The 18,204-nt window shown below is 39.3% G+C and overlaps 1 protein-coding gene across 8 annotated transcripts in view; it reads left to right on the plus strand.

Moving 5' to 3' along the window:
• The first annotated feature begins 995 nt into the window (after positions 1–995).
• AGTPBP1 (ATP/GTP binding carboxypeptidase 1) overlaps positions 996–18,204 on the plus strand; it is a 65,667-nt gene continuing 48,458 nt past the window's right edge. For 3 of the 8 annotated variants that reach the window (XR_014951403.1, XM_021534418.4, XM_085567063.1), the window contains exons 1-4: positions 996–1,109; positions 9,780–9,911; positions 10,940–11,010; positions 18,013–18,143. Coding sequence is in view for 4 of the 8 variants with exons in the window: in XM_021534418.4 (XP_021390093.3) it covers positions 10,979–11,010; positions 18,013–18,143 (163 nt within the window). In the remaining 4 variants the exon portion in view is untranslated. Of the gene's footprint in view, positions 1,110–9,779; positions 9,912–10,939; positions 11,011–12,676; positions 13,118–18,012; positions 18,144–18,204 lie in introns of those variants that run through there. The other 5 variants (XR_014951400.1, XR_014951401.1, XM_085567062.1 and 2 more) reach the window with 3 other exon arrangements.

The following is an 18,204-nucleotide window of genomic DNA, read 5'->3' on the forward strand; positions in this document are numbered from 1 at the left end:
TTTGAACTTGATTTCAGTTTGCTGGCCTTTTACTAAAGGGTTGCTTTTCCCATGTCAGATTTGTAAAATCAGTATAAAAATTTGGCCACAGATTCTTAGTAGTTTCTTCATTTGAGGACCTTAATGAGAAAGGAAACACCTAGTTGTTCCAGTTTGACAAGTGTCAGGGAGATTAAATTACCCATTTCTAGAAGTCATCAATGATGCTAGTGCATGGTTCATAGCACCTCTAGGTGCTAGACACATGGAGCTTAATTTGCCATAAAATGTTTTGTGAAGCGTATGACGTATTACTTTTCTTTTGCAAAGATTCTCAGGGGAAAGGGGTGGGGGGGGGTGGGCGGGGGGGCTGTGTGAGGAGGCATACAAAGTCTTTGACTAATGAATCACTATGAATTTGCTGTGGTACCTCAGTGCCCAGGGCAGTAGGATTCTTTGGGTTCAGGTACTTAGGTGCCACAACAAACTGTGTATAAAAGCTGGGCTGGGGGGGAAGCACCCCACGAAGGTATTGCAGGATCACATAATCGGTCAGGTTGGAAGGGACAACAGTGGGTTATGTGGTCCAACATCCCTGCTCGAGCAGGGTCATCCTACAGCATACCACACAGGATGATGCCCAGAGGGTTCTTAAGTATCTCCAGTGCAGGAGACTCCACAACCTCTCTGGACAATCTGTGCCACTGCATAGCCATCCGCACAACAAAGAAGTTGTCCTCGTGTTCAGGTGGAACTTCCTGGGCATCAGTTTGTGCCCGTTGCCTCTTTTCGTACTGCTCCCGAACCACCGAGAAAAACCCGCTGCCATGCTCTTGCTCCCCGCCGGACCCCCATTACACACTTGTGTATCTCACAGAAGATGCACTGCTAGGCGTGAGCGGCTGGTGCGGGGCGGCCAGCCAGGGGGACTCACACGGCTTAAGCGGCGCCGCTCCCTCCGTGCGCTCCGGACGGGCCGGGCACCGCGCTCCTGGCGGCGGCGGCGCTTGCGCGCGGGCGGGGCGCGGCGGGGCCGGTGACGCGCTGCGGTGCGGGCAGGTCCTGCCGCCGCCGCAGGAGCACGGCGGGGGCGCAGCGCGGAGCCGCCGCCCCCGCCCGAGCGCCGCGGGGTGAGTGGGGCTCCCGCCCGCCGCCAAAGCCAAGCCCCGCCGGCGGGCATCGCCTTGGGCGAGGCGGAGCGGGCCGCAGCGGGGCAGGGCCGGGGCCGGGAGCGGGGCTGGGGCGGGGCTCGGCTCCTCTGTGCCGGGCTCCCCGGGGCTGCCGGGCGCGCTCCCGCGGGCGCCGGGGGATGCGTGCGGGGCCGCTCGGGCGCGGCGGGTCTCTGCGGGAGCCGCGCCCTGCGCGCTCTCGCCCGCAGGCCCCGCGGCGGGAGCGGTCCTCGTTTCCGGCCCGGCCGCGGTTGGGTCTGCCCAGCCGGGGTGGGGCCGGCGGCGCGCGGAGCCCCGCGCCGGGCGCGGACGGCCGTGTGCCCGCGCCCCGTGCGGTGCGCAGCCGGCCCGTGCCGCTGCCTGCTCCGCCCGGCGGCCCTGCAGCGGCCGGGGCTGCGCTCAGCCTGCCCGTGCCGGCCCCCGCCGCTGCGGCTCTGCCCCCGCTGCCCCGCCGGAGGGGTAGCCCAAGCATGGCCTTTGGGTGCAAAATACGGCCTTTGGAATAACATTTGCCTTATGTTGTGCCGTACGACTTGGCCTGCCCAACGTCTGTTTCACTTAACGCTCCGTGAGTAGGAGTTTGTCAACATTTGTGGCTTGGTTTTTCTTTCTCTTTCTTCTTCTTTTTTTCCTTTTCCTGCTTTTTTTGCTTTTTTTTTTTTTTTTAAGGAGTGGAAATCTAGCACAGCAAGTGTTTCTTTGTAGATACCGGTTCAAATGCTCGACAGAGGTTTGAGAAATAGGTTGCACATCAGGGTGGGGTGGTGTTTTTCTTCATTGTAAACTGCTTTCAGCCACCGAGAGCTTTGTGTGAGATGTTTAGAAATCCTCAGCTGGATGAACTGTGATGCCTATTTAGAGCAATAATGTTTCAATGATATGTTTAGGCAAAAAGTAAATTCCTTTGTACCTGTGAGATGTATAAACATCGTGAAGCTTCTAAATAACCTTGTGGTGTGAAGGTTGATTTTTGTGTACTAATTTTTCCAGCATTAGAAAATTAGCTCTACAATAAGTGTATTCCCACGAATTATGTTTCTTCAAAGAAATACGTGTCTGTACTACCTTTTTGGGTTACATTTCATGAAAAGGCTTATCTTTTTTTTTTTGCAGGAAGCTTTCAGTGTGTAGTTTGTGTAACCCTGAGTGACTAGATGTTGCTCATGGGATAGCCCCATTTTTTGCTTAATCCTTCACTGAAATTATACTTATGACCAAAGGATTTTTCTGGAAATTATACCTTATGCTGTGTGTTGTGAATGCAAGTCTGTGTTGGAATATCTTTTAATGTCTTCGGCTGGGGAGTGACAAGATAATGTCCCTTCCTGAAGACTTTTTTTTTAATGTCAAGATAATTTTAACACATAGTTTCTGATGTTTCAGTTCACTATTGTGATTTTTTTTATGCCACTATAAATTAAGCAAAGTAACTTTTTTTTTTAAAGTTTAATTTAAAGAAAGGATTCATTCTGTATTTTTTTTTTTTCAAAAAGGGTGGAAATTATCTTAAACCAAGGAGCAGTCTTGGTATGTGAAGTGATACCCAATATATGTTTGTGTAAAGCAATACCTGATCTCAGGCTTAACTTTCAGTTCAGGTGTTGGAGGTGGCAGTGCTCATATTTTAGTTTTCATGTTCAAGAACTTCGCAGGTTATTTTCCAAATTTAAGCTTTTGAGCTTGAAGAATATTCAGTTGTTTTGGCAGAAGATTTGTGTTAGTTATCTTACTGCTGCTAGGAGCAACTTCCCTGAAATTACATGTAAGAAGCTACATGTAAAAAGAAAAAGGTGAGAGGCTCTGTAAAGTCCTTTTAGTTTACAGAAGGAGTTTGCTATTTCACCTTGTGTTTAGGTTTTAGTTTAGTTCAGCTTCTCACTCAACAGCTTGTCAGCAGTGTGTCACATGATTAGAAACTTTGCAGTCTTTAAAATTCATGGTGATACTCTGCTAGGCACAGTTGGGGATCACCTGTTTTTTGGCTCTCAGTATGTTATTTGAAACGTCTCATTGAATTCCAGTATCTGTGAGCTGCGTGCTCTTAGGAGATAGCTCCCGTGGTACGAATTGCTAATGTTCAAAACCACTGAGTGCTAATCAAGTCACCCTGGCTCTGGAGTATAACTGCAGTAATTGAAGTGTTGAAACTCCTTAAAGAACTTAGGGGGGATGTCAGGTTTCTTGAAGTGAGTGTGAGAGTGCTGAACAAGGCAACTGCTTGTGTGAGTGCTTAGGAGAGATTTATAACAGCGGTGTATTGATGGGTATGTTTTCAGGCCCTGCCACTATCCACAGCTTAATTTTCCAATATCCTGTGCTAAGCATCAAGAAGATTATGAACTATCCAGTGTGTGTCCTGGGAACATGGGTGATTCAGCATGGTTTCAATTTGGAAATGCAGTAACCATAGGAAGACTGGAACTAGCAGAGAGGCGGGAGCCCCCAAACATCCTTCCTTTCTTTTGCAACAGGTGCAGAGGCAACAGTCCTGAAAGTGTCACCCCAAAACATTTAGTATATTACAAGGCACATTAAAACTTCCACTACATCCTTTATAAAACTTAAAATTACTGAGAAACAGGGTGCTCAGGGGTTGCATACTAGAGGTAGGTAATACTGTTGTAATTGTTCCAAGGTTAATTCGTAAGATAAATAGTACAAATCAAGATTTTTGAAAGGGATAACAGTTGCTGGGAGTATTATGTGTTGTGCTGACTGTGTTTCTGCACATCAATGAGGTTTGAAGGGTTTGATGTATATTTAAGTAGATAAATCTGCAACATGAAGTCATGGATTTTTTTCCTTTTTTATTTTTTAATCTAGATTAAAACCAGGATTGCAGGTTTGCTTTTTCAAGTTTGTGAACTAGGAAGTTTAGATCTTTGAGTTGATTTTTTTAGACTGATCTTAACCATCAAGACAGTGTAACCCAAAGGAGCAATTACTGGGTTAGAAAGCACCTCTGACATTTACCACTGTATTAAGCTTTTCCAAGAGCTGGCAAAAGTTCCTAGATTTCCAGATCTTATTCAGTTCATGGTGTAGGGAAATACTTAGTTTCTGCTGTGGTTGTCCTTTTCCGTCTGGCTATTTTTATTGCTTCCTCCTCCCTCTCGGTGCCATCCACTTCCTGCCTGATGAAAGGGTTATGCCGGCTGGGTAAGAAGTAGCTGACTTTTGCAGTATTTCTGTCAGATTAAATCACATAAACTTTGAACATGATACTATGTGACCCTGATGACAGCAAGTTTGTCTCATCTTGAAGTAACCTTATGCCTGCAATGCTAGTAACTTTCTAAGAGCTTCTTTCCAGGCAAGAAATAAAGTACTGGTTGTGTTTTAGTCTGCTCCTTTCCCAGCAAATGCTTTTCTTGATTGCTTGCTTAGCTTTTTTGGCTACTTTTGTCAGACTTTGTTTTTGCAGTCAAGTGGACTAGTGCTAATGGCTGCATGACATAGTTGGCAGCCTTCTGTAAAGGACTTCAGTGCTTCAGTTGCCTGTGAAGTTTTATGTATGTAATTTTGAATGTCTGATTATATGCTGCAGTTTACCTAGTCACGTCAAAAAGTCATTGTTTTGCTATAATGCAGCAATGGGTAAGCGAATCAGCTGACTTTTTTTGTTCCCTACTATAAATATTCATAGCAAATGGCATAAGGGAAAAGCAGTAACTGATTTTCAGAAGTATTTTTTCTTTGACTAGTGAAGGTTGTTAGCCTTTTCATTTTCATTTAGATTTATGAATTAGGCTCTCTTCCACCAAAAACTTATTTTTTTCTGCTTAGAGGTCTTGAGTAGTCATTAAGTAAGGGATTATTTTCTGCCATTTCCACATAAAGTCTTAAAATTACATCTGGAAGAAACAGTTTTTCTACTATCTTGAACAAATCTTTTCTCATGGAAAAAAAACACTTCTAAGGTGCTTTTCGGTATGTTATAATATTTTGATGGCACTAAAACTTTTTGTACTGCTATATATTAATAGGAAGAGATAGCTGTTCAGTGTGTACTCAGTGCCATTCCATCCTGTTTTACAATTCTGTTACAAAACCAGCCAGTCCTGTTAATTGACTCTCTCTGGGCTATTGATTAGGACTTTAATTGCTATGAAATACAGTTTAATGTTTGGCATGGGGGAAAGTCTGTTTTTGTTTTCCAGTGCTTGTAAAGGTTCAGGAACTGGGCTAGGAATAGTCAACTTCAGGAAACAGATTGTCACTACTACATTAGTTATCATTCTTTATATATATGGTTCTGTTTAATGCATTGTGATTGAGTACAATGTAGTGTTTGCCAACTTGTAACTTAATTGTGAAGCTTGAAGGATTTCCCCAGATTTTTAGTATGGTTTATAGGTAACCAAAGCTTCTATGGATTGTTCTGCGCATTGAGATTTTAGGATACAAAGCAGTTTGTACAAATAACTCTGGCATCTCCAATAGCTTGTGAGATTTTTTACCTAACAATAAGTATCACGTTTTTATTAAGGAAATTGTTCACATGCAGTAACTTTGCTACTTTGTATAACATTAAAATAGAACTGCATTCTTGAAAAAAAAAAAACCCAAAAAACAACCCACAACCAACCATTTTTTTCAAAAAGATAGTTGTGTAAGTTATCATTTGAGACTCTGAACATGAAAACAATATGCTAAGTATGAAAGAGTAAAGGATTAAAATGACAAAAGAGCTACTTAGGTACAGTTGCTGGAACACCTGCAAATGGGCAGCCTTCCTTATGGTGCAGGAGGATGAGATGGGGGAGACTGCATCACTGTATTAATAGCCGTGGCCATTTCTTACTGCTGTCGAAGAAAGCGTATTCTGTCCTGGTGAGTAATTCTTTTGTGTGATGCTAGGTAACATACTGCTCATTTCTGTATGGTGTGTTGTGTGGTTTTGCTATATTTAGAATGCTGGTTATCACAGTGTTTACCTGCTCTCTACAAGATTTTTGGGTAGGTTGCTGTTGCTACAGAGACCAGGACTCTTGCTGCCATGTGTTGCTGGTTATCCTAAATTTTTAACACAGAGTATATTCCTACAAATGTGAATTCACTTAGGTAAATAGTCCGTTCTCGCAAACAATTTGCTTCAATGTTTAAAAATTTAAACCACAAGTGGTATTTTGGAATTAAGATTGCCTAGAGCACAAAGAATGCAGAAGTCTTTTTATATGATTTTGTGTAAACAGACTTATAAGTACTTTAAAAAGAATATTTTGACCCATTAACAGCTTCTGAGACTTTGGGATGCATGAAATGAAATAATATGAAAAATGCATTTGCTTGGGATTTAGTCTGCATTGAACTGGGAGAACGCACATGTACTTCTGTGAGAGGCAGAAGTGCTTTTGGAAGCCCAGAATGTAACCAGCTTCAGGGTTTCAATATAGGTTTTCTTCTGCCTAGCATTTGTGACCTCTTAAATAATTATGTGTTTTCTCAGTTCATACTCATAGTTTTTCTATTTAATTTTTAAAGCGTTGCGTTTTGACACTATTCTGTCACCTGAGATTTTGTACTCCTTCCTTTTTTGTGTACTAGTTTTCCTTTTTTCAGTGCTGTAGCATTTACCATAGATTTTGTTCAGCTACTTGCTTGCACTATCTGATAAGTAAGTACACATCAAAGTAATGACTTCATTGCTGCAGTCTTATTATTTTTTTTCACCTTTCAAATCAATAGCTCCGTGATAATCAAAATTGAAGTCTGAGCTTTTCCTTTGAAAATATTTTGGGTTGCACCAAGCTTTGGATACAAAGAAAAATATGGGAATATATATATGTAGATGAACAGTCTTACAGGTTTTGTAGAGCTATTGTGGTAGATAGACATAAAAAACTTAAATTTTGGTGTTTCTATTCATAAGTATAATTTGATATGTAATTTTAGCAACTCCTCCATTTATGATAATAAGATACTGTGTTTTAAAATATACTTAACAGACTCAAAAATACACCTTTCTATATAGTATTTATTAAGAGCATAAGTTTCTGGAAAATAAAAAATGTTATAGAATATAGTGCAAGTAGAACAGATTCGGTAGTATTGATAAACTTTGTATATCCATACTGGGTTTTGATTTTTCTGGTTTCTCTTGGAGAGAACTGTGTTTTTTGGGATGTAATTACAAAGCACTTTGCAGGAAGATCTTAGTATTAGCCGTAGAAAATTTCAGACATCTCTGGCTCTTTGAAGTAGTCTATTTTCTGGTTGTAGTTTTGGTTTTGTTTTTTTTTTTTCTGGCTGTTGTTGGGATTTCGTGGAGATTTTTTAAAAATTATTTGGGTAGTTTTCTTGTGTGTGGTAGCTTGGTTTCTTGAGGGACAAGAGGTATTTAAGTAAAGAAAATGCAAAGGTTCTTTAAATTTTATTAAAATTACATTTATCCTTCCAAGGCAGGTATGTTCTGTGTTAAAGTATTTTGGTCAATGGAACATGTGAATCCTCTTTATGTAAACGGAGAATGTCCTTCAGTTTCAGGAACAGAGCAATTATCCCTGTTTTCTGTAAGAGAGAGTTTTAATAGCAGGATTTTAGCACGAAAATTCTCTGTGCTTTTAAGAGATAGGATTTCTGCCAGTTTCAGTGAGAAAGAGAAACCTAATGTGAAAGTAGAGGTTTCTTGGTTAAAATAAAAATTTTGAGCCTGAGATGTGACATTATTGTATGTTTAATTTATGAGAATTTCTTTCTACTATGATGTTATTTAAATTACAACAGGAATGCTCAGTACTAATCTGTTGTAACTGATTATGTGTTTTTTCTTCCTAGTGTCTAACCTAAACCTTCCTCCTTTCAGTTTAAAGCAATTGTGTTGCCTCTCATCCTATCTCTGCCCACCCTTGTAAAAAGTTCCTATCCAACTTTCTGGTAGGCTCTCTCTAGGTGCTGGAAGGCTGCTCTGAGCTTTCCCCAGAGCCTTCTCATCTCCAGGGTGAAGAGTCCCAACTGTTTCAGCCTTTTGTTGTATAGGAGAATTGTTCCATCACTCCAGTCATTTTTATTGCCCCCTTCTGAACTTGCTTCAATAAGTTGCCATCCTTGCTACACTGGGACCCCTAGAACTTGTGTCAGTAAAATCTCCTCTGAATCCTCTTATGACATCTGACCAGAGTTATTGCTGCCTTGTAGTGGCAGCATCTTGCTGTTCTTCTAGTACATATATATATAAACCTAATATTCAGGAGGATGGAGAGGATGGAGTTTGTACAAGTCCTCTGTAGGCACTCCCAGTAATGCCTAATAGACACATCTGAACATGAAGTGTGAATGAAACAGTGCAAGTTCATCTCTTTAGCCATTGTTTTCAGCAAAAGAAAATTGCTTTGTGATTGTCCTTGCCATTTGGTAGTTTTGTGGTTAGAGTATTTATCTAAGAACTAGGAGTTCCATGGGTTACATGTTGTTCTTAATTTTAGATTTTGGCAAATGCCAGAATTTCATAGGAAAGGTGAATACTGGAGGGGGTATCCTCTTTGCTTTTGCATGAACTTTGTCAGTGAGTGTCAAATTTTCAGGGTATTGAAAATCTGGATCAGCAGAGAAGGGGACTCAGTGACAAAGAATTCATCTAGGAGTGAGGCAAATATGTGCTTTTCTGAGAAGAAAGGAAAATGTGAAAATCATGTGTAACTTCATGCAGGCCATTTAATTTATTGTAGTGTTGATAGCATTATTACAGCAATTATTACAGTGTCGCTTTCTGATCTTGTGGAGACTGCCTGTTTTCCCTGTCTAGATGGGAGGATGAACAAGATAACATTTCACAGGCAAGGGGGAAAGGGAGATTGCAGACAATCCAGCATTTATTGGTTTGGAGTTCTACTTAGTCAACACTTCTTGCTCTCCTTTGCTTCCCTCCAAATTGAAGTGCTTTCATTCAGTTGTTGTTGGTCCTTTGCAAGCAGAACTAATGCTAATTTTTCATCTGCTCTGCCACCACTGAAAGGCAGGTGGCATTGTTTAAAATATGTGTAAATTCATTCACTTTCTGCCTTTAGTTTTCTATTAAATGTTTATTCAAAATAAGGATAATATTAAAAGTTTTAAATTAATTTGGAAGTTTTTTCTGCATTATCTAGTCAAATGTTAAAGAGATTTTTTTTTCTTTAGTATGCATAGATGTCCCACCACATCTCTCTGGATTGCTGCTGTGTGCATTTCTCTTTTCATTTTTTCCTTTCTCCTTCTCATCTCTTGTTAGTTTTGTTGGAGTTTTTTTGTTTTGTTCTTGTGCTTTTTCTTTTTTACTTGACTTCTCCCCTTGACCTGGAGCATCAGTAGGTACTTTAATGCTTACTGACATACTTTGTGGTGAATTTAGACAAACAAAGACCTTGCAGTTCAAGATGGTTCAGCTCAGTAGCTGGCTCCACTTGTACAGCAGTTCAGTACACAATAATATATAGGCACTATTGGCTCTGGCAGACTGTTCATCATCTGCATGACAGCGGGTCCTGCTTTTGCTGGAAGCAAAACAGCTCTTGGTTACTTGAATCCAAGGGTCTGATTTCCACCGAGTAAGACCTGCAACCTGGTTGGAATAATCCAGACTTTGTAATTAATGAAATTGTCAGTAATGTGGTGGACAAAACTTTTCTCTTGTTATTTTTATTTTGTTTAAAGGATTTCAAGATAGTGTACACCTGAAGAGTGCTTGGACAAAGCTAAGACACCTGTTAACTTGAGTCAAGCTGGAATTCTTGTGAAAAGTTAAGCATTTTCTTCCTGGATGCTGGGAAAATATTCTGCTTTCATGTAAGTTTGGAAATAAGCCTGTTTCATACTTCATCTCCTTTAGGCTTTTAGCAGTGGCGTGGAATTTACCAGTAATAAAAAACCTGATTATTTTTATGTGCTGAACAATAAGGACTTCTGAGAGTGTTTACAGATTTCTTTGGGGAGCAGGGGATTGAGGGAGGGGGTGGACAGCTGTATGTGTATAGGTGGCTGAATTTCTTGTCTGCATTTCCCAAGAGAAGAGTGCTTTATCATACTCATTCGCAGCACCCATGTCTTTGAACATCCATTTTCCCCTTTTCTGTCTTCTACCTTTAAATTAACCACTGAACTCTTGGAGGACATTTTTTTTTCATAGTGGGAGTATTTGTCTGTCATTCATAGTACATCTCAGATGGAAGTATTGGTGCTCAGTTAATGGTCCTGTAGTCTGCAACCTTAATTGCTTGGAGGCACCATTTGAGGAAGCGGTGTGCCCTGAGGACACTATGTCCTTAGATGGATAGGAAAATTGAGTCCTTGGCACGATATGGTTTCTGTCCAAGGAATGTATTGAGGTCTTGCTTAAATAAGAACACAAAATACTCCATGTTTCTCACTGCGCCTCTAGCTTTTGTCATTCTATAGATACAAAAAATCGGAGTCAGAAATCAGTATGTTGGGGCATATCATAGTATTGTCAAGTAAGTTTAAGAAAAGTATTTACTGGCTTCTTTAAAAACTTGATAAAATTCTGTCACTGACAGGAAAATAATGTCTAGTAAATGAGTGATATAAGTCTCTGTTTTATTGTAATCAGACTTTCTGAACTTTGGTAGGCCTGAATTATAGTGCAGAATTGTACTCCATACTTAAAAAAGCAATAGTTTATTTTAAAAGCTGGATCAAATAGTGTGAAGGGAGAAGAGCTTGTGACAGGGTGGAGAAATGCAGTCACTGTGAATTAATTTAGCTTTTCTAGTGAAGGGACATTCAGGATGGTGTCAGCATTTCTTCTCTAAAGAACAAAAGATGTCAATAATATGCAGTTGTTTAATATCTTACAGGTTGTCAGAGATGGTGATTTGAAGAATCATATTTCCGATATGAGCAAAGCAAAAGCATCATCTGAAAAAAGGTAAATTTAAAACTACAGTCACCTCTTAACATCAATCTCTTTGAGATTTGTGAAAAAAACAGTTTTTATCTTAGTAAGAATCTTCTTAGTACAAAGATAAATAAAATATACATTGTGGGTCTCTAGTAGGGAAGTGCAGGTTGTCCTGAAACACTGAGGGAGTCAATGTTGATTAACACAAAGTATTTTCCTATTTAATAAATAACTTTTTAGATCTAAATTTTCAATTAATTATATACATGTTCAAATAGAAAACATATATTACATTTAACTGAAAATTTAATTAATTTCATAATTTTATGCAATATTGGCAAAATAAAAATTATTTTTACTGAAGGAAGTAAAGAAGTTTATAATACTGTATAAGAAGCCATGGATTTGGCATAAAATGTATGTCATCCTGCAACAATCTTGCAATCCAACACATAGCTAGGATAAACCAGAGTGGGATGCAGATGATGTCAGGTTTGTTATTTTCTTCTTAGCTAGAATTTGAGAAATTTGTGAGATTCTCTGGAAGGCCTTTTGGCATCAAAAAACTATTTAAAGGCTTTCAATCTTACCTTTTTCTCAAGGTAGCACAGATTAAACCACCTTGTTAAATCAAACCATCTAATCAGATTTAAAAAAAAAAAGTAAAGTCGGTGAAATTAGGAATTCTGGCTTGAGCCTTAGTTTTCTGAAGTACCAGTTGCTTTCTGTGTGAGGAGGTGAATTTTCATGAAGAACATGCTCTACTGTGAATTATGTTTGTATGTTGGGATCTATTTTAAATTTCACTTTAAATTCTTGTATGTAGAATCATCCTTACTTTTGCTGACTTTGGCTGGAACAGGGTTAGGGTTTATATCAGGCCAGTTTTTGAGGAGTAGATCAAAAGAAATGGTTAAAAATTCTTATGTTTTATTCCTGTGGTAGACTAGCCCCTTAGGCATTATAATAAGCAAAGCAAGCTCTCTGCCAGCAATGAGTATTCTTGAAAATTATAATGCATAAAATATACTATCACAAAGAATATTAGATGTTTGCACAGTTGCTACTTAAGTGCCATTTATTTTTCTTTACTTAGAGGTAAAATGAAGTTTTCCATCCCTGCAATTCAAAACAGTTTCTCCTAGGTTGTGAATAAGTTCTGTTGACTCTGTGTACAGAGATAGCTATGAAACAGTCAGAAGTATCAGCTCTCTAACGATTACTTAGTAACTGTGGAAGTGGTTGAGAAAAAAAAACAAAACCATAGTTTGAAATTATCTGTGTTAGTATAAAACCTGAACAAACTCATGAGAAACTTGCCTGTTTTAAAGGTTCATGGTAATGTGCCAAAATGCAGATCTGCTTGTGGGGGAAAAAGGAACTCCCTTATACATCTGTGTGCTGGCTAATTGCAAACAGCAGTTTCAGGGGAAGTAGTTTCTCAATTATATTGAGAAACAGATGACATCCCTCATTTGACTATTATATTTTGTAAGGCTTCTTGCAAGGTCAATAGCCAAAAACCATTTTAAGATAATAGAATTTTTATGAGCAGCCGTGGCTTAGAGTTCTCTTTCTCATTGTGGGTGGACATGTAGAAAGCTACAATGATGTGTTTTAGCATTTGCGTAGAGAAAGTGGCATACAGTGAGTAATGGAGGATTGTGAATCTAGCACTTCTTCATTTTTAGAGTTCAAATGCTTCAATCTTTTGGGAGTGAAAGAAGTGTCCCTGTAATGAGGAATCTCTCTTTGAGAAGATGTTTTCTTGTTGTAAGTTCTCTTTCAAATGTGAACCCCTTGTTGAGGTAGTTCTCTTTCAAGTGTGAAGCCCTGAAGTCCTCTGTTCTTAATTTTGTGGGAATGCTTCCTTATTATCTACTTGTGGCTTTCCTGACCAGAGAAAGAGGAAATCCACAAAGCTCCCTGGTTAGCTAGAGTCAAGTTCTAATTTTTGGTAATACTTGACATAAGGACAGGGGTGCTTCCTTTGTGCAGGCAAAGTGTGGGTATGAGGGGCATTTTGAACTGTAGCATTTGAATGTGGGATGAAGAGTTTCCTGCCTGCAGAGACACGAACTGTAGTGGATCAACTAAGCCTGGTAAACTTCACCTCAAGATTCTTAAAGAAAGTGTAAGTTTATCAGAGAATAGTAATTGTTGGTTGTCTTTGGTCAGAGTAGAGCACTGACTGGTTACAAGATCAGTGATAGTTGATGGCTGTCAGAAAGAAATGGTGCACAATTTACTTCTGGATGTGCTCTCTCTCTCTTTCTGTTTACAGCTAATGGTGAGAAATATTCTGTTTTTTTACTAATAATCTGTAAGAGAGGGAAGTTGTTAAAATTATGGACAACTTGAAACTCGAAAGATCTGCAAAACTACTGGAGGGCCAAATTATTTGAAAATACTCTTGTAAAATGCAGAAAATGGTTACTAATATTTGATGGAAATATGTGCAAGAGACTGTGCTTTGAGAGGTACATCACTAGAACAGATGCTCTTGCATTTATAGTAAGAAATGCCTGAAATGACAATAAACTTCAGGGAGAAAGCCTTTCAAATGAAGGGATACAAAGAATGATATTGCCTTTGGTTATTCAATCATTTTTGCAGGTCATCAGGGACTGGTTTGGCATATATGTGTCGTGAAGAGCAGCTCTGGTGTTTATCCAGATCAGAAGAGAATATTTTTTATGGTGTGGTGAAGTTTCTTCTGGTTGTCTTTAGTCAGGTTTTTTAGGAACTGAAGATGATAGAGACTCTATGTAACTCTCAGTGACAGAGTGCTCTTATGAGAAGGCTTTAGAATGGATGGGGGAAAAATGTCACTCCTAATAGCATGAAGGGTTCTTCACCTTGTGGGAAAACTAGTCTCATATTGTTTCTGCAGCCCTCCAGCATCAGTGACAAGCTCAGGTACTCACTGGAGAGCTACATGTTGGTGTGTCAGGTCAGTCTGAGTCATCCCATTTTTTCTGACAATGACTTTTGACTGAGTAGAAATTGTAGTTAGTCTTCTAGTTTGATGGGTGATGATTCAAATTCATGTTGAATACTCCAGTCAGAATTCTTGAGACTGGTCTGCATAGTGTTTGTACCAGTTTGACCCCAGGTTTCCCTTAGCAAAGTCTCCTTTACAGTCTCATTCTACAAACCATTTGACTCACGGTGCAGTAACACAGCTGGTGCCTCTTAGGAGTGACCACCAATAAAGCAACCCCTGGACTTATATGCCTTCACAGTCCAAGCACAGGAAAGTCGCAGCTCTTCCTCCTGAGTCTTTGGCTGCTGCTGTGTCTCTGTGTCTGGTCACCTCAAAACTCTGGCGAGAGTCTTCAGGGTATTTGAGGTTCTGCATTGTTGGCAGCTTGAGAGAAAACCTACCTTGGACAGTACAGAGTTCAATCTGGCTGTTTCTTATTGTGACATTGAAAATACTGAATTCCATGGTGCCTCTCCATTTTGGAGATCTGTCTTCTAGATTTGGATGCTGAATGGTTAATTGGTCAAAACATACATATTTACATTACAAATATAGAGAGTCTCATTACAACTTTTACTTTCATTTTGTTCTGAGGTCAAATGGGTGGCCACAGCAATACTGCTGACCCTGCTGCTATATGTCTGGCTGCTGTAATTCCTGTCCTATGGTGTTTTTGATGAACTGTGAGGGCACTGAAAATTGTCAAATAGTTTTATAACCACTGTGTAGATTAGTGTAGAATATTAGTAAATAAGAGTGTAATTCTTGTTTTAGGAAGAAAACTCAACCATAACTAAGAGGAAATCAAGACTTTGTTTGCATTTCAGTGTTGGCTGATGTTAATTTTTAGGGATGGTTTGTTGTGTATGATGAAGACATGAAATGTAGATAGCTCTATTTATGTTGGAAGACTTTATGCACGATGAATAGGCTAAAACCATTTTAAAGATATCTTTGCTGTAATAAGTAGTTATTGCTGTTGATAGCAACTCTATCCCCAGGAGGAGATTATAACTCTAAATCTTAGAACTTTAGTTGTTTTACTGCCGAGTACTGAGAATTATTTACCCTACCTAAACCTTTTAAAGCTTTTATTAACTATGGAAGAATTGTGTAGGATGCCAGCTTCTTGTATATGGTAAATTGCTTCCATGTGTTCAGTGTTGCTTGAGTTTTCTAGGCTGCAGCAGTCAAAAATCAGGTTTCCTCCGACATTTTAATGCCTATAAGTGAATCTTTGCAAAAACTTTTTAGAAAATGGTTGTTATTATTATTATTGTTGTTATGCTATTATTATTATTATCATCATCATCATCATTATTCATCAATTAATTAATGCTTTATTATTCCTGAGCATCAGCTTTGCTTTCTTGGATTGTTTTCATCTTTCAAACTACATTAATTTCATTGCGGTACCAATGGTGTACCACAATGGAAGTGATATGCACACGCACACACGAGTTGAAGCAGCAGTTCTCTTACACATCAGCTTACATGTGGATTGACTGGGCTCCTACTTCTTTTGCTTTCGGAGTTGGTGAAGATAACATATAATTTGGTCAGTTTGTGTATTGGATCAACAGAGCTTGTGGACTTCATTACAATCTTGTGTCAATTTTGGAGCATTTCAAGTTCAATGGATAAATGGAGAAGCAGAGATAAAAAAAACCAAAGCCATATAATGGCTTTATATCCTTCATCGTGGTCTTAGTTGATGAGAAAGGATTGTAGTGATTATGCTTTACTTACACAAGAAAATTCATGTTTCAGCACCCAAGACAGATTTAATGTAGATTAAAACTAATTACATTTTAATAATTAAAAATTGTAATGATTAAATATTTTTTTAAAATTTAAATTAAAGTCTAGCAAATAACTAAGAAGGTGGTAGGCTTACTTCAGAATATAAAATTACTCCTATTTAAGAGCTATAATTAATGTAACCATTTCTTATTCTTTTTCTTACCAGCCTGTAAGTATCATCTGTAATCTGAAATTGATTTTTTGCTATGCTTCTCATTTAGACGTCTGTGTAGAACAGTGAGAGTGGTGGAAGCAGTTTCCTGTGCAGTTCTCACATCAATTTGCCTTCCTGGCAGTATAACTTTTGCCCTCAACGAACTTTTCCACATAATTTTAGCATTTTAGTAGAATTAACTGTAAGTGTGAATTTTTACACAGATGTAAATATAAATCAACGAGTAATAATTCCTCATTATTATAAACAAAACTGTCTGTAATAAAGCTAGTGTTGTAGACCTTACTTTTATTGTAGAAAAAGCAGTGTGTGTGTGCGTAAAATGAATTATTGTTGATTATTGTAGGACTCTAATGTTATGAATGAAAAGCCAAGGTAGTTAATGCACGGAAGTAATAGTTTCCTGTAGTTAATTGCATGATTACAATTAAAATGTTAAACATCTGTTTAAAAATTACTGTCATGTAGGAATGTGAATCTCAAAACTATTCTGAATCATTTTTGTGATCAAAAAGTACAGAACAAATAAAATAGTTTCTAGACTGACTCTGTTTAGAATAAACACTTAGAGCAATTATTTCTTTCTACTTATCTGTATAAATGCCTAGACTGAAGTGATGTCACTACAATATATTTTCAAGGCAAATTTTTGTTGGCAGGACTATTGGGTTTGCTGGTTTTGATAGCAGCAGGGAGGCTGCAGGGGTGGTTTTTGAGAAGCTGCTGTAAGCTTCCTCCGTGTCCAGCAGAGATAATCCCTGTGACTCCAATATGGACATGCCGCTGGCCAAGACTGAGCCAGTCAGAAATGCTGGTAATACTGCTGTGATAACAGATTTAAGATGAAAGAAAAAAAAGTTAATATGCAGATGTAATTGTGGCCAGAGAAGAATAGGGTGAGAATACGTGAGAGGAACAACTCTGCAGACACCAATGTCAGGAGGAGGAGGTGCTCGAGATACCAGAGCTGAGGTTCTCCTGCAGCCCATGGGGCAGGCCATGGCAAGGCAGCTAAACCCTGTAAAAGAGTGACCCACACTGCAGCCGTTTTGGGAGGACTGCTGCCCATGGGATGGACTCACACTGCAGCAGTTCACTGACAGCTGCTGCTCATGAGATGAACTCATGTGGAAGAAGTTCATGGAGAACTGTCTCCCATGGGTGGGACCCCAGGGTGCAGCAGGAGAAGCCTCGGGTGATGAACTGCCAAAATCCCCATTCCCTGCCTCCCTGCACTGCTGGGGTGGGAGGCAGAGCTGGAAGGAAGGAGAGGTGGCAGGAAGCTGTTTTTAATGGGTTATTTTACTTCTCACTACCCTGCTCTGATTTTGTCAGTAATAAATTCACTTCATATCTTTAAGTTGAACCTGTTTTGCCCATGGTGATATCTGGTCATCTCTCCCAGTCCTTATCTCAACCCATGAACCTTCATTAAGTTTTCTCTCCTCTGTCCAGCTGCAGAGGGAGAGGAGTGAGTGGCTTTGCTGGGTGCCTGGCCGGTGGCCAGCATAAATCCATGACAGCAGGCCAAAATGTCCTTGTAGTCACAGTGAATGCAAATTTAGATGATAATTCTACAAACCTTCCAAAGTTTTCTTCTTCAAAATGGTGTTATTTTTCTTCAGCTGATGTGCACTACTTTGCTCACTTCATGAATGGCATTATTTTTTTCCTTTTCTGAAATGCCATCCTGTGAGACAAGCAGTCTTTTGGTCTGTTTGTAGCCATTTTTGCCTTGAATGGCAGGTTTGATACTGTATCTTGTCCCTTAACATAAATTAATAAATATAAGTCACTCTAGATGGCATAGATTAAGAACATTTATAGCTGCATTATACTTGCTGCAACTGATTTCCCTGTTTACAGTTGCTCTTGAAGATGCTGTTACATACTATTAGTCTGTTGCAGGCTTTGCAAAATCTGTAAATTTGCAAGAATTGAGAATTAAGACTGTTTTCCAATTCAGATAAAATATGGAATTAGCCACACCTATTACTGTAGAATCTAGTTTCTGTTTTTAGGAGCTTTTTTCTCTGATTAAGATGGAAAAATATCTTTTTTGTAGTGCTTCTGCCAGTTCTCGGACTATATCCCTGCTGTCACAGCTGGAGAAGATCAATTTGGACTCTGTATTAGGAGAATCAGACAATGCCAGATATATTACCTCAAAGATCCTTCATCTGGTCCAGAGTCAAGGTAATTATCTAAGCTTTGTGGTTTTAGTTGTTTCCCTTTTGACCCTTGCTTCTTGTATCTC

The sequence above is a fragment of the Lonchura striata genome, chromosome Z, assembly GCF_050655825.1.
Source record: "Lonchura striata isolate lonStrDom1 chromosome Z, ASM5065582v1, whole genome shotgun sequence".
In the NCBI taxonomy this organism is placed as follows: domain Eukaryota; kingdom Metazoa; phylum Chordata; class Aves; order Passeriformes; family Estrildidae; genus Lonchura; species Lonchura striata.